The 15691-nt window shown below is 41.2% G+C and overlaps 1 protein-coding gene across 2 annotated transcripts; it reads right to left on the bottom strand.

Annotated features, from left to right (window-relative positions):
• Positions 1-2069: 2069 nt before the first annotated feature.
• Positions 2070-14993, bottom strand: rab33a (RAB33A, member RAS oncogene family). 2 transcript variants are annotated; one of them, XM_068714234.1, is made up of 5 exons: positions 14670-14993; positions 10738-11275; positions 6905-7045; positions 5044-5124; positions 2070-4961 (listed from the first exon to the last, which is right to left on the bottom strand). In XM_068714234.1, exons 2-5 carry the CDS (start codon positions 11107-11109, stop codon positions 4737-4739), a joined length of 819 nt encoding a protein of 272 aa, XP_068570335.1. In that variant the 5' UTR covers positions 11110-11275; positions 14670-14993; the 3' UTR covers positions 2070-4736. The 2 variants fall into 2 exon arrangements, with proteins under 2 accessions (XP_068570335.1, XP_068570334.1); XM_068714233.1 differs by lacking the exon at positions 14670-14993 and having other exon boundaries at positions 10738-11344.
• Between the last annotated feature and the right edge of the window lie 698 nt (positions 14994-15691).

The following is a 15691-nucleotide window of genomic DNA, read 5'->3' as shown; positions in this document are numbered from 1 at the left end:
TGCACAATAACAAGGTATGTTTATACATGGTGCTAGGCCCAGTTTAATATAAAACACAATTTTATACAATATACTGTATATAGTAGGGGGTCCCTGCTCTATCTCTCTATCAGTTTGGGGGTCCTTGGCCTGAAAAACGTTGAAGACCCCTGCTTTATGGTATTAAAACCACTGGTGGTCTGTTTCATTTCAGATCAGATGTCTGTCTCTTGATAGCTGACTTTCCAAACCACATCATCCACTCCCAAGAAATGTTCCGCCCACACAACAGGCCTTTTCTGGAAGAGCTCAGCATAACTTAATTTATAAAATACCACAAAAAAAAACATAAATTTGAATGTCTAACCGTATTCTTAAGGTATCATGGCGCATTATTTGCGTATCAAATATGCAGTTTGTCTCGATAGTGTTTTGTGGTAGACCAGAGTAAGTACGAAGACGATAACTAAATGAAAGGTTTTACTTCTCTGATCTTCAACATTCAGCAGCACTCGTCTGCTACACCCATTAATGGACACATGATCTGCTTGAGAATTACATTTTTTCAGCTAAAGACATGGAACAGCAACAAGCCACATGTTTGGAGACAGAGAAAGAGAAAGGTGGAGACGGACAGATAGACTGATGCAGAAAGCATGATATACACGGAGGCAGAGGAGAATAAAAGTATGGGTCACTGAAATACAGAAAGTGAGATATGAGACAGTCAAAGCATGACATAGGGATAAACTATTAAAAGATCAGGGCAGAAATAGAATGAAAGGGCAGTTGAAACCGGGTGACAAATGAAGGGTGAAATAAGATACAGGACGGGAGAGAAAGAATAATGGAAAAACCAGACATGAAATCTGAAGTTCCTGTGTGGGAGGAACAATAAATACCTCATTCAGGACACATGGCCAAAACAGACATGTTACTGAAAACTTCATCATGTTAATGCATTGGGGGCGCATTATTCCAAAAGCTGACCTTAAGAAAAGTTGGGCGTAGAATGATTGAAGTGAAAGAACGAGAATCTGAGTCAAGTGAAGCTTCTTCAGCGGTTTTATCAGAAGTCCCTTCTGCGAGATTGTAACAGCAACAATGTTACATATGAAAACGTGAAAGAAGACAAAACGAACTCACAGCCTGAAACACATTGTCATCTCAATTATCATAAAAAGAAAGACATCACAAAATCAAGTAACACCACTCTTAAGGCTTTTGTTAAAGGAGTATCTTGGTACTTTTAATCTCAACGTTTTCGGAGCATTGACCTGGTAGTGTGCACTGCATCATGAGGATGAAGGTGGAGGCATTCAAGGGCTGCTGTTCTGTCACTCACTGACCTCCTGTTTTAATGGTGTCGCGTTAAGCTCAATGGAGTGTAAATATAATTGTAGCCACATTGACCCCGTGTTAAATAGATGGCGTTATCCATAAAAATGGTTATAAAATTAAGTTTAGCCGATGGAGTTTTGACCTGCACTGCAACAGGCGGTCTATTGGCACGAAACCCAACCCCCTTTTCAAAATAGGCACTAGATGATAAACCTGAAATTATTTAAAATGTGACTTGATTTGAACTTTCTTGTCTCTAGCTCACAGTTGGCTTTTATGTATATGATGCATTTTTTAATGTTAGGATTCGTGTTGATCATTTAAGAATTATTTGCATAGTGCTCCTCCTGTGGGCACAGAGAATGTCCCCACATACATTAGTTAATATTACATTATTATCGTTTTATGTGGTGTGTTGAAATGATCTTGAAATCAATGACAGAACAGCTGCAGGCTGGCAGTTTAACTGAATGCTGAAAATAGCTATAGCTAACAAGCTAACCTGCACCAGCACTGTTATATGCGTTACCTTCAGATTACGCATATAATAGTTACATGAATGTCTGTAACCAATGTTGTCTGAGTGAGGGAAACCCTGCTGATGTGTTGTACCCTGTAGGACTGCAACAATTATTAACAATATTTTCATAATTGCCAATTACTTTCTCAAATAATTAATTAAAGGTTTGGTTTTTGAAATGTGAAAAATAGTGAATATTGTTTTTAAGAAAAATATTTTTTGTGTCGTTCGGAATGACTGAAAACAACAAACCAAATAATTAAGTTTAGGAAAACTGTCATGATTATAAGGTTTAGGAACCAAAACCACAACCTTAAAATCACAAACCAGTCCTTTTGGATATTAAATACTACGTCACTTGCTCTGACTGTTTCTTAGTCACATGGATGAATTTAATTTGTGTTTCCATCCCAAGAAAGATGATCCTAATTGCCTTTCTATTTGGCATTACTTTTGTCTCAAGCAACACAAGAAAAACAGACAATTTGTGTCCATGTACAGGAAACCAAAAGATTTCATTTTGTGACTATTTCCCAACCTGCCATGATACTCGGCTGGACCGACAGAGATGTAAGATATTCAGCTTACTGTGTCATAAAAGACAAATGAAACCAGCAAATATTCACATTTGAAAAGCTGAAACAAGAGGAAGTTTTATTTTTGTCACAAAATCACAGAAACAATCAATTATTAAAACAGTTGTAGATTAATTTTCTTACTTTTGCTCGACAAACCCTGAACAACTCATCAAGAGAGTGTGCCCTGATCTCACAAGGACTCACTCCCGAGATTGGGAGCATTTCGAATGCCTCTTAACGGCTCTCAACATGGCGACGTGGATAAAATACAAATGATTTCAAATGATGTGAGAAAGAAAACAGAGAGCGCTTAATGTGAAATACATAACAGTAATGAGAAATGCTATTGACGGGGCTAACTTTATCAGACCTTCCTTTTACTTTTGCAATCATTCCAAACCAAATGTTATTTTATTCAGGTCTGCTAAGTTTATGAAGGAAATGCAGGCACATCTCTTTTTTAAAATTTTCCCACATCAGGCCAGTACAGTCGTCTCACATGTATTACAGTGACTAAATGAGCCGGGTGATGCTAACCTAATGGTAAACAGAGCCACAGATATTTGCTAACAGATAACGTACTATGTGCTGGTATATGACCCCACCACCCCGCTCACCCCTCAACAGAATAAACAGCTTAGATAACGGGCGTCATTCTAGTGTTCGTGCGTCCTTTTTGCCCATCTTTTGTTGAACCTGTTGTCTGTCACAGACTAGCCTTTCCTGCTATTTGTTTTACAGTAATACCACGTTATTCGCCTGTAACGGCCACTTGATCCTGCTGATGCAAACGTACTCGAAGAATTCCTTACTTGGACGGATCAATTAGGGCAGCTTGGAGGGGTCTGAAATGCTCACTGATCTGAATGTTTTACATATGGCATCCAGATGTATTTACAGCGTAGCTCGAAAGTAGGCTACAGCGTTAAAATAGGGTTGGGTATAGTAACTGTGCTGCTACAGTCGGGCGTGCAAATTGATGCCTTATTACAAAGGCCTCGTAGCTCCGTTATGCACAGTGCCCAGCTGGGAGCCATCTCAATGTGAAGCACTCTGCATCTTATGTGTACAGCAAATAGTGAATATGGCTTTCTACGGCGTCTTCATGCAGCCCGTATCGCCATTCCCCTTACACTCACACCGTACACCCGGGCTCAGGATGTGTAGCAGCGTACAGAAATACAGGGGTCCCAGTTCTCTATCATGTTCCCCGCCCTGTCTGAGACTGGAGGCAGTGATACTGATATTGAAGACAGACAGAAGGGCCTTTACTTTGAAACGTGTTCATTACAGAATACGGAATTCTTTAGGCTAGCTTGAAGTCACATACGGCACATAAGACTGGGTGTTTCTGAATTTGCACACGGAAGGGAAACGTGGATAAGCATAGATGGGGGTGTGTCTACATCAGGATTAGACGATTTGAAAAATAAAATAAAAGAGCCTCGCATTGACGGCCCGTCTTCGTAGGAGAGTGCTTTTCTCCTGCCCGAGGGTAAGAGGATCTTACAGCCTCGAAATCAATACGTGACAATCTGCCCGACGACCAGACGCTCCGTTGTCAGAAAAAACCTTGCTGCCAAGGTCTTCCTGCATTGTTTGTCAAAGAAGTGTCCCCCCCCCCCCCCCCCCACGTAGTTGTGATCTCACAGTGATTTTAAGTCGACTGTCCTGCTTGTGAAGGATTGACCCAGAAAGATATCAGGTAAAAATCTGAGAGAATGTTTGGTTGGTCGAACCAAGATCATCTCAAGCGGTTAAAATACTTGAGACCTCTTTGCTACTTTTGCTTGACCGAAGCAGCTTTTTAAGGCAGTAGAAAACAGTTGGATGAAATTCAATTCAAAGGATAAGGCAGCAAAAAAATAGACTGTGTTTTGATGTGTCGCCTCAGAATGGCTGTCATAAAACACCAAACTAGGGCCAGTTTAGGAGACAACAGTTTATCTAGATCCCCAAAATGACTTATCTGTTGCATTTGCCTGTGAGCTCTGAAAGTATGTTTTACTCAGATCCTGTCCATGTTTGAATAAAAGGAAGAATTCCTACACCACGCTGTAGTCTAAAAGGCAACATCGTCTCATTTCTGAAATGTTAATGAATCCCTTTTCCCTTTATCTTCGCCCCTCTTCTCACCCATTCCACCCTATCCTCCTCTTCCTCGAAACATGTTGCTGTTAGTGTCAGCCTCAACCCCCCAGTTCCTGGAAAAAAAGGTTTAATTTAAAAGACTTTTGTTAAAGCCTCACTCTCCCATCAGTTACTCTTCTCTCTCTCCCCCTTCCATTATGCCTCCCACTCCTCCTCCCCCCCCCCCCTCAACAAGGACAACTGCTCTTTGTTTCAGTCTCTTGTGTGAGCCGCACCCTCCCGTCCTCCCTCTCCACATCCCTGTAGAGCAGGGATTTCTGGGCCTTGAGGCGGCACGCCAGCGACATGAAGATGGAATCGACGTTCTGACTCTCCCTCGGGTCCTTGGCCGACGTCTCGAACAGCAGCATGTTGTGGGAGTCGGCGAACTTCAGCGCCATATTGGAGGGCACCTGGGAGGACACAAATGTTTGCCAATAAACCCTAATTCGGTCTCGGACGGTAAATAAAGTATTGCGCTGAGCGTGCTCTCACCTGTATTTGGTCCACGAGGTCACACTTGTTCCCAACCAGGACTCGAGGTACTGACGCTGAGACGCGATGGCCATTACACTCCTGGAATACAGCAGAATATGGCTTTATAAACTTTTATGAACTGTGGCCACGTTCACGTGATGTGTGACCATAAATAGAAGCAGCTAAGTGGGAGAAAAAAAAACGTTACCGTCAGCCTCTTAGCTGTAATTACAAGGAATTTATGACCACAATATGCCCCACTTGGCGAGTAGAACTGCCGATGTCAGAATAGCTGCTTAGCCACCATTCCCACCAGCTCAATATAAATAAAATCCAGCAGGTCTACTAACACTATAGAATCAATTCAGCCAATTGAAAAGGAGCTATAAAGCCTGCACAGCGTGTTTGTATTTGCTACAGATCCAGTGCCTGAATAAAGCACGAAGATTTCCAAGTTACTTCTCCAACAGCTGGTTACACCTTCTCTGCAACTAATATAACTTGCATGGGCCACTTTTTTTTGTAATTTCAAACTACGTTGCAGACACAGTAAAATAAATATCCGTCCCTAATCATCTTAACCTCAGTGGTGTGTGTGTTAGTAATCTGTACTGTCACGGAGTTACTGCATGCGCAGTTACCCACAGCAAATTCAGCTACATCTGTGCTCTTTGCTAACGCAAAAAGCAGGAAACCAGCTAGCCGTGTCATACTTAACTTACATACGTAATTTAGGTTACATGACAAACATACTTATTTTAAACCAAAACCATGGTCTTTATTTTCCTTAACCTAACCAAGTGTTTTGTTTCACCTTCACAGCTAGCAGGTAGGTGCAGTTTGGCCTGTCTGAGGCGTTAGAATAGTAGTGATTACAACTGATAACAGCCATTTATTTTTGCTGGTAACATACAAAATGGCTGATTAAATGTAAAAAGGTATGCTTTTTTTGGGTAACATTCAAATTATTTCAAACTAATTATATGTTTGCGCTCAATTGTTCACATTTTATTTATTTATTTTTCTATTGACTATTTTCTCATCAGACATTTTTTCACAGATTTGACTGGCAACATTAACGATGAGTGTCCAGTAAGCCTCATGCAGAGCACCAGGATATAGAGAGTAACGAAACTTAATGGAATGAAGCCGTAAAGTCGTCGTATTCATTAATTAATATTAATAACACCTGTGCTCTTCTTCCCAGAATGTCTGCCAGAAAAAATTCATCTTAGCCTACTACTGCAGCTGCTATTACCCCCCACCCCCCCCCACCCCCCATCTTCTAGTAGAAGAGAGAGTGCAGGGTCAGACTACAAGAGTCTAGTCTGACTTATTGATCATTAATCTGACTGAGGTTTGTGTGAGTTAGAATGTGAGGCCCCGACCATGGTTCTGAGATATCGGTAGCTTAACTGTGCTGCGTATTGATAAATCCATGACACTGTCCGTGGTGCTGAAGTAGCCGATGGATTTGTAACTGCGGCTCTTTCTCTGGGTCCCGCCCTTCTGCCAGTCTCGTCCTGGATCTATAATATTGCGAGTACTTTGGCACACATTGGAAAGCCGACCACGCAAATACCCTTTGAATAATTCATTTTCTAAGGGAAGCCACGGTGCACTTCTTTGTTGGCTTGCACAGAGATGCACACCAGGCTTTGCGATGGAGACGTCACAGTTTCAACCCACAGCTAATGAATAGTCTTGGGGGATGAACCAGTTGGAGCACTGGAAGCTGCAGAGATGCTGATGATGCTCAAGAGAACATTAGGTAGCACTGGTGAAAAAGACCACGGTTGTGCTCCTTCGACCATTTCAACCCTGACAAAGACCAAAACCCTATTTGGTTGTTGCGAAATGTATCGAGCCAGTTGCCAACCTCTATCCACGTCTGTAGGTTGCGGAAGGAAGCCATCTTGGTGACATCATACACAAAGACCACTGCGTGGACATTGCGGTAGTAGTGTTCCACCATGGATTTACGAAAACGCTCCTGGCCCGCTGTGTCCCATACCTGTACCTGTGGAGATAGATGAGACAAGGCTGTGTTTTTTATGTGACTGAAGAGAAGGGAAATGCATTTTAGTGTGTGCTCAGAATACCAAAGCATCCAGAGTGATCCAGACACACAGCCTTATTATATACATCTTTAGAACTACAAATATGGACCTGGAAACAATGAGTTTTCCAAGCGTATGAGCTTATAGCACTTACAAAGGCCTCAGGGCAGGTCTTCTCTGTGCTGTTTTCGACGTATGCCAAAATTAAATGTGGAGACACACATCCAATTTGGTTTAAAACCAATGTGTAAAGGCTGGCTAACCGGGTTCATCCAATGTTTGGAGTGTTATTCACTAACTGGTCAACAATGTCAAATACCTGAGTGCATTACTTTCACTGCCTTTAGTCGTAAGTCAGATCCTACAATGACTCACGAGCCATAATCTGGCTAAATACATTGCCGTTGTTATTGTACACTTGTGCAAGCAGCATGTGGGGCTATTTTACAGCCATGTCACTTCCTAATTGCAGTATTTGATGGTTCAGATTTAACCAAAGGGACGAAGAGGAAGTGAGCTTTCTCTGCACAAGAGAAGAACTGATATTAATTTCACCTAAAGAATTAAATTCTGCCATGCCAGAAGACAGAGTAAAAATGATTCATGGCTTGAGCTAGCCCACATGTACCGTGCAGTATATCGTGCTCGGATTGTCAGCTTGCTGAATGTCTCCGTGCAATCAGTAGCACTTTGTATATCACCGTGGACATCTTCCAACGCTCAGCCCAGGCCTGTGCGGAAAAAGGACCGTTTCCTGTTCTTACCATTTGAAAGCCCGGCTATTTAGCATCAGATGTTGAATGCTGCATTCAGTGCAGCTCATAACATCAAAGCTCGGGCTTTGTTGAACACAGCGCGCCCCATAATTTGACAGCACAATGCACAGAATAGATCTGACAGTAAGGCTTTCTATACATTTTATATACCTCTCGTCAGCGTTGAAACCAATGGTTGAAATCAATATTCTGTTATTTATACTTTTGGTTTGGTAACTACTTGAAAGTGTGCTTTTCAAAACCAACATGAATGCTAAGAAATACAAAGATTTTGCTAAATTTAGACAATCACTGTAAAATCTTTGCATGTGGACATAATTCTGCATAACAATAGCGGTGAATCTCAGACTTGAGAATCATTAGCATGATTTTGACACCTTACTCTGTATTCTATACTTAGCGCTCTGCTCTTCTATTTTTAGTCCTCTGCAGCTTGTAGCATTTGTCGTTGCCAATCTGTGTGATACTTTTATTCACCTGCCTGAGGACTGGAGAGGAAAAAGTGTCCCTTTATACAGATTAATTTTTATCATCTCTGCCAGGAAGATCATGCGATATGTGGCGTGTGTGCGTGAGTGAGTGAGAGAGTGAGTGAGTGAGCAACTCTGTCTGCATAATGCTGCATGATATTTTGAGTGCCCAAATGGCTTATGGCTGCATGCTCAAGGACCTTTCGTAGCTGTGGTGACTCACACTTTGTCAATACACCTTTTATTTCCTGTTTTATATTGCCACTAAGTGCCTGCTGACTCCTCACTTACTTCTCTTAACCTGCCCCCAGCCAGTAAGGACCACTAGTGATAACACAGCTGAGTGCATCTCCGACCACCCATCCACCACTCTGAGCCCAGTGACACAGCGGGGGGATAACAGTTTGTGGTGTGTTTGGAACTACCAGTACCCACACTGCTGCGTACCTCTCGGCCGCTGCTCTGCGGCTAATTTTGATCGTTTATGAAGGTGTGTTGGGCTAATCGCTTACAGCTAACGGAACTACCAATGCACGCCATGCTGTACCAAGCTGCAACTCCAGCCTGCTAAGCAGGCAGACAGGTAAGTTCAATTTTGTTATCACACAATACAACAGTGGTTGCTGCAGACACACCTGGCGGAGATCTGCACTCGACTGAGGGCACCTTTCTAGTTATATATCCATACTATAACTATACTGTTCTACGTAAAAAAGTCCCCTGTAAAGGCCATGAAATCACTTGTTACATTACATTACGATCATTTAACAGACACTTTTATCCAAAGCGACTTATAAGTCAGTATCTATCTACACACCGTAGACGCAGCTATGGGAGCAATTCTGGGGTTAAGTGTCTTGCTCAAGGACACGTTGACATGAGACTAGTACAGCAGGAGCCAGGAATCGAACTGCCGACCCTCTGATTGAAAGGTGGCCCTGCTCTCCACTTAGCCACGGTCACCCCAGTGTAACCCTTCAGTTCTCACAATACAACTACCATTGTTGACACAAATCAATAAAATAAATCCTTTATTAAAAAGTGTTACCAACATTGCCTCGCCAGCAACACTAGAACGTAATGAAAAGTGCAGTTTTAAAAGTTTAGTTATGTTTACATATAAAAAGACATTTTCTCACAATTCATTTTGAAGAGAATTTCATTGATTCGGACACGCTGACCTAATAGGTGTAGTGTACACAGTGTTTGTGAGTCAGCATTCAGGGGGCATCTGGAGGTTGCAGACGGACTGTTCTACTGAGACTGAAAGGGGGGGGGGGGGGGGGGGAGAGAGAACACACACACACACACACACCGGCTAAGTGAGAAGGGGGAAGGTGTGTGGGCCTGTATTACACAACAGAGTAAGAGATCTCAATAAAGAGCCCAATAAGTAGTCGCGGCTCATCCATATGAAAACTAAAATCTTCAGTAATTTTATTTGTAATGATATTACAACAAGCTTGTTATCATACTGTTGCACTTAAATTGATTTTGTTACATCGGCCAGTAAGCATCGCTAAGGGTGTTAGAAAGAAGAAGTGTTGAATTCAGTAATTACCAGGATACCATTACAGTCCTATGGCCTGTACATTTCTAATCCTACTGCTTCTACTTTATTTTAAGGTATAAAAGAGGAAATTGCTAGCAAATTTAGGACAATATAATATAGTTACTTTGTAACCCCGCTGCTTATAGCTACACCTTTATTTTTAATTTTGATAATTAATTAATTAGGGAGTATATCTGGACACGTGCCCTACAAGATATATCTGGAATTACTGCTGCAACGATCAATTATTTTCATTCTTGATTCAGCTGGCCAATCTTCTCAATGGCTTCACTGTCCAAAACGTGTCTGAAAATAAGTGAAAATTTCACATCAGTCTCCCTGAGTCCAAGTGGACGTCTCTAAGTTGCTTTTGTTGTCCAACCAACAGTCTATAACCAAGAGCTATTCAGTTTAGCGTCATATAAACACAAAGAAAAGCAGCTAATCTGAGGTTTTTTATTAATTTCATTCTTTCCCAAGCAACAAATGACTAAATACAGGTTGGCAGGTATTCTCTGGGAACATCTATTGTCCATAAAATATGTAAGTCTCACATAGCTTCTTCCCCTTGGGCCAAACCAATGACATTCATTGTTTCGTTTCCTTCCTTTGAGCTACAAAGAGACATGTCGTCAAAATGTGTTACATTTCTCCAGCATGGAAAATCTAAATTTTTGAATGGAAAAACATCCCATAAAGAGAAGTGTGTTGTTTTGATTGGACACATTGAAAGAATAGCCCCTGTGGGATCCACTGGCAGCTGATCGACAAAAAGAAAAGAAGAGGGGGAGGAAGAGGAGGAGGGGGAGGGAGGGAGGAAACACTGATCTACATCCAGCCCCTCTGTTTTTTACCTTGATAGTCTCCCCTTCGATCTCCACCGCCTTCTCCCGGAAATCCACACCAATCGTGGCCTCGGTCTTGTCGGGGAAGCTCCCCCCGGTGAAGCGGAAGGTGAGGCAGGTCTTCCCCACGTTCGAGTCCCCGATGACGATGATCTTAAAGATGCGCGTCTGGATGCTCAGCTCCAGGGAGGAGGTGATGCTCGGGGCGGCATCGTTGCTGCTACTGGCTCGGCTCCGGCTGGCTCTCTGTAGATCCATGGAGGATGTCAGCATGGTGACATTGTCGTCTGCTCGGTTCCTCCGCGTGTTTACTTTTCCACCTCCTCCTCCTCCGCCGCCGCCGCCCGGAGCTCGGGTCTCCTCCGGGGAATCGTTGGTCATCGTGCCGGAGGAGGCGATGCGAAAATCGGTGTGCGTGTGCGGAGAGCAGAGAGGGGGTGGATGGATGGATGGATGAGTGAAGGGAGGGGAAAGGAGGAGGAAGGAAGGAGGAGACCGGAGATGCAACAATAGCAACGATGCTTCTCCTTCAGCAGCGGAGTGTGGCCTTAAAGGGAGAAGCATCGTTAACGAGTTTTTAATAAAATACGTTTAAACATTCCTATTGAAATGAGGGCCAATGTGCTAGGATGCATTAATACTACAAGAAAAATAATGTATGATTATTATTATAATTTTTCACAAAAAATATTTTATCAGATGGGAAAATATGGTATTCGGGACAATAAACTACCCATAGAAATGAAATCAAAACATTATAGTGATACAACAGGAGATAAATATAAATTGTATGCCATACTTTCTACTTCTATTCCACTATTGTAGAAGGATATATTGTACTATATTTACCTAACAGCTGTAGTTGTTTTTAAGATTTTCCATAAAAACATGTGCTTCTAAAACACATTGTTGAAGATTAAACCTGTAGTTTTCCACCTTAATGGCCCCTTATTAAAAAAAAGCAGCGTATTGTTGGGGCCCCTCGTCACATTTCAGTTCTGAGCAGTTCCACCAAAGAAAAACAAAAACAAAGATTACCCCCCCCCCTTCCCCACAAAACAAGAATACAAATGTGTGTTTTCTCTTCTTTCTTGCCCCATCAGTCATATCACATCCATCACAACCTCAACCAGAACAACAGTCAAATAATGTAATATATAATAATATGAAGTTATATGATTCATTTTTCTGCACAAGTGTTATTTTGCTACTGATACTTTTGTACATTCACTAAAATGGATTTTGAAAGCAGGACTTTTAGTTGTCATACAATTTATTTATACTGAAGTAAAGGATCTGAATGCTTCCTCCTGTCCCCTATGGCCCCCTTATAGTGAAGCAAGAACATTCAAATAGACCATGATGACCTACATGTCACTACATAGCTTACATAGCTACATATTTCTACGTATTTCCGGTGCGTCTCTGAAATGTCCCCGTGTAGAAACAAGGGTCTGTCTAGCAAGGCGCCGTGGGGGAGGGGGTTTGATTTTTGGTGATGTTTTGCGCACGTTTCAGGTGACGCGCCACGGTTTGACGCTTCTGTCAATCAAAATCACGATGGGTTTGTTAGATTCTGTGGACTCAGACGCTTCTAAGGAGGGTCCATTGACTGAAATCGACCAACCACAGGCTGAGCTAGGAGACCTAGACTGGAAGACAGACGAGAAAATCCCATGGATGACAGACATAAACAGGCTCAGAGAGGATCCAGGCTCTCTAAATGATGCCAAACTGCTGCATATGATAGATTGAACACTATTAGTCATAAAAGAAGTGAAATATATAATTATATACTATATAAAATTACAATGGAACAGCTGGAACCAAATGACATTTGAAATTTCTGCACTCAAACCTCTCTAGCTCTTGAATGCTTCACTTTATCAAAGAACAAATTGAGCAGAGAGACTCTCAACCCATTGGGCTATGATCTGGGAGAGGTTTGAGCTTACAACTACAACATAAAAAAAAATATCTTATCAAAATTGGATTAATTTATAATCAGAGATAAAAAATTTCAATTTGTGCTGTGTTCCATCTTAATGTTCTTTTAACCAGTAACATATATACTGATATTTACAAATCTGAACAAATCTCACAAGTGTCAGCTTTCTAAAATACCAAAACTATTAAAATACACCTTATATTTAGATGAAAAACACTCTCTTTACTATGGGTATGCAATAATCGAGGAGAGGCCTACAAATAGGCTTAGGGCTTAGACCCACAGACCAAGTAACTAGATTATTCTATTATGTTTATACTGTTGACATAGGAGATGGTGTTTTAAAGCACAACAAGGCTATGATTAATTATCACATTATAAGTTGCATAAAGTCAGTTGTTTCATCAGCAGAAAGTACTCCAAGTTTATCTTCTCCATATTGATGCAAACTGATGCATCAGCAGTTCTGACCTGATATTCCTGAAACCTTTAAAATCACCCGCCAGTAAAAGATTCAGATTATATACTAAAACATTTCACCAAAAGACTGTACTTCTAAATATAATGCAGCTGAAACACTGATCATAAAACAAGGTGATTGTATCAGTGTGGGGGTTTTAACAGAGAGAGAAAGTGAAACAGATGGTCTAACACAATCTAGTCATGTGACGTGACCAGCTGGTCATATTATCACATTCCATAAACCAACATGGCCGTAATGCAAGGGGATTGCAGAGTCACCATGGGAGGCATGCCTGGGTGCAAAGGTTAACACATTTAGCAGGAATTCCCATTCAAATCAACGTCATTAAAAAATAGTGTATTCATTGCCTTTAAATTAAATCAGACAATGCTCAGTATACCCTTTAAGTCAATGGAAAATACATAATTCAGTTTTTTTTAATGGCAGTCACAGCTATTCTTATTTTTTGTACCAAGCAGGTGTTGGGATGCAGAATCAACACCAGCTTGCCTGCCTGGCTACACAGAGGGCAAGAACCTGAGGTCAAACAGCTTAGAGTGCTCCGAGAATGAGTCCTAAAACCAGGAACCGTGTCAACATTTTTATACTTTTTCATCCCTCATCAATGCGTTTTTTCAGTGGGTTTTTGTTTGGATGGCTGAAATATGGTCAGTGGTTAATACAAGCTTAAGAAATGTTAAAGTTTTGTTCTACAATGTAAAATAAGTCTGTAAATAATAACAATTTTGCAGCTTGTACGTGTCATATGTAAACATTGTTAAAGCGCCATTGCGAATACTTGTGCTCATGTGATTGTGGTGTAGTTGGTTTATTATCCTAACGTTAGCTATTAACTTCTTCCGATTGCATTTACGCTTCAAAAATCTTACAATCTTAAAATCTTATAAACGTGTGTTTGTCACAGAGCTTATTTTCTGCAATAACTCAAAATCCATTGACTTTTTTGTCAAAGGAACTACTGTGGTGCCAACTTCCTGGGCTGGCCAACAAATACACATCATCCCTGCAGTACTCTATAGGACTTGTCCTGATGATGGCGCTAGATGAGAGGGGCATGAATGTCTGCATTAAACTTCACTGCAACCCATAGTTGTCTAGACTGAGGAAAAAAAATGTCAACCTCACCATCGCCAGCGTAATTAAGATTTGTCCTCTGGGGACCATGAATATCTGCACCAAATTTTGTGGCAATCCATCCAATAGTTGTTAAAATATTTCAGTCTGGACAAACATTGTTGACCAACCTGATGAAATTGCAATCCCAAGAGCCACACCGTTGGCATGGCTACAAATAATATTACAACCGTAGCATTATCTCACTATTAGCATGTTTCCTCCTATCTGAATGGCATATTACAAATTAGCTTATATTCAGTGGTGCAGATTCCATCCATTCTCTTGATTATTGATTATAGGAGATGTTAAAAATGTTCACGTAGAATCAGACTGCATAGTGTCTGAAGAGCTAATTTTGGAGTTGAAAAACGAAAGGAATTTAACGTCACTCACCTTACGAAATGGAGCTGCACGACGTGCTGCCGTGTTTAAGAGCTGCTTCGCTTCCATTTTGACAACAACAACCGCAAAAAAACAACACAAAACGCTCACACACACACACTTACACATACAGAATGCACGTGTACTCCCTGTCTGTTGCTATCAGACTGAAACACAGATAGAATTACCAAACACTTGCCCTGTTATCCCTCTCTAAGTCAATGTCTTTCTTACACACACACACACAAACACACACATATACATTTACACAGGCACGCCACTCACTGTGTTGAACAATCCCTTACACACAGACACAATCTCTTCCTCACAGACATATACACGGTCTCTCAAAGAGACACACACACACACACACACACACACACACACACACACACACACACACACACACACACACACTCGGGCCGTGTTGAATCGTCCCAACGCTTGTGTCTGACAAAGCTCCCTTCTTCCTCAGTCAAAGACCTGTTTGTCTGGAAGCAAGGCTCAGTGGGACATTCACATTCTGGAGAACGCAAACTGACAGTGAAATATAGCAAACATTTACATACACACACACACACATATTTGGATGCATGTATACATGCCAAAATTATGTTGTGGTTTCACACTTTCATATGTTGTTCTCATATGTACTAAAAATGTGTGTGCTACATCCAAGCATAGGGCAACAATTGAAATCACTCATAATAGTCATGTTTTTTTCTAAATTCTGATTTTTCTTTGTTTGTAAAAAAATATATACATATTTTGTTTTGTGTTTTTTTACACAGCTAATAGGCTACAACGGCTTGCACCATTTTATATTCTCCAGCTCTCCATACCCTCAAATGTCAGCACTGGCAGGGCTTCTTGCTATTTGTCAATGGCACAAATATGTGGGCCCTGTTACCAAATCCACTCATCTAGCAGCTCTATTGGAACAAGTTGATTTCGACATAGTTTTTTTTATTTGAAACAGCTGAGCCTCAAGGAAGCTTCAAATCAATTTGAATTAGTCAAGCCATTGCAGTTTT

The sequence above is a fragment of the Cebidichthys violaceus genome, unplaced genomic scaffold (genome assembly GCF_023349555.1).
Source record: "Cebidichthys violaceus isolate CVI_PGR_0920_01 unplaced genomic scaffold, fCebVio1.0.p SCAF_2, whole genome shotgun sequence".
In the NCBI taxonomy this organism is placed as follows: Eukaryota; Metazoa; Chordata; class Actinopteri; order Perciformes; family Stichaeidae; genus Cebidichthys; species Cebidichthys violaceus.
The sequence above is the reverse complement of the archived record's forward strand: the minus strand, read 5'-3'. Positions and strand labels throughout refer to the sequence as shown.

Excerpts from the sequence above, each read along its gene's own strand:
- rab33a (XM_068714233.1), bottom strand. The coding sequence starts at position 11,292 with ATGCTTCTCCCTTTAAGGCCACACTCCGCTGCTGAAGGAGAAGCATCG. Across the intron at positions 7,046-10,737 it reads TCGAAGGGGAGACTATCAAG|GTACAGGTATGGGACACAGC; the intron begins GTAAAAAACAGA and ends CTATCTCCACAG. Across the intron at positions 4,962-5,043 it reads ACCTCGTGGACCAAATACAG|GTGCCCTCCAATATGGCGCT; the intron begins GTGAGAGCACGC and ends GTGTCCTCCCAG.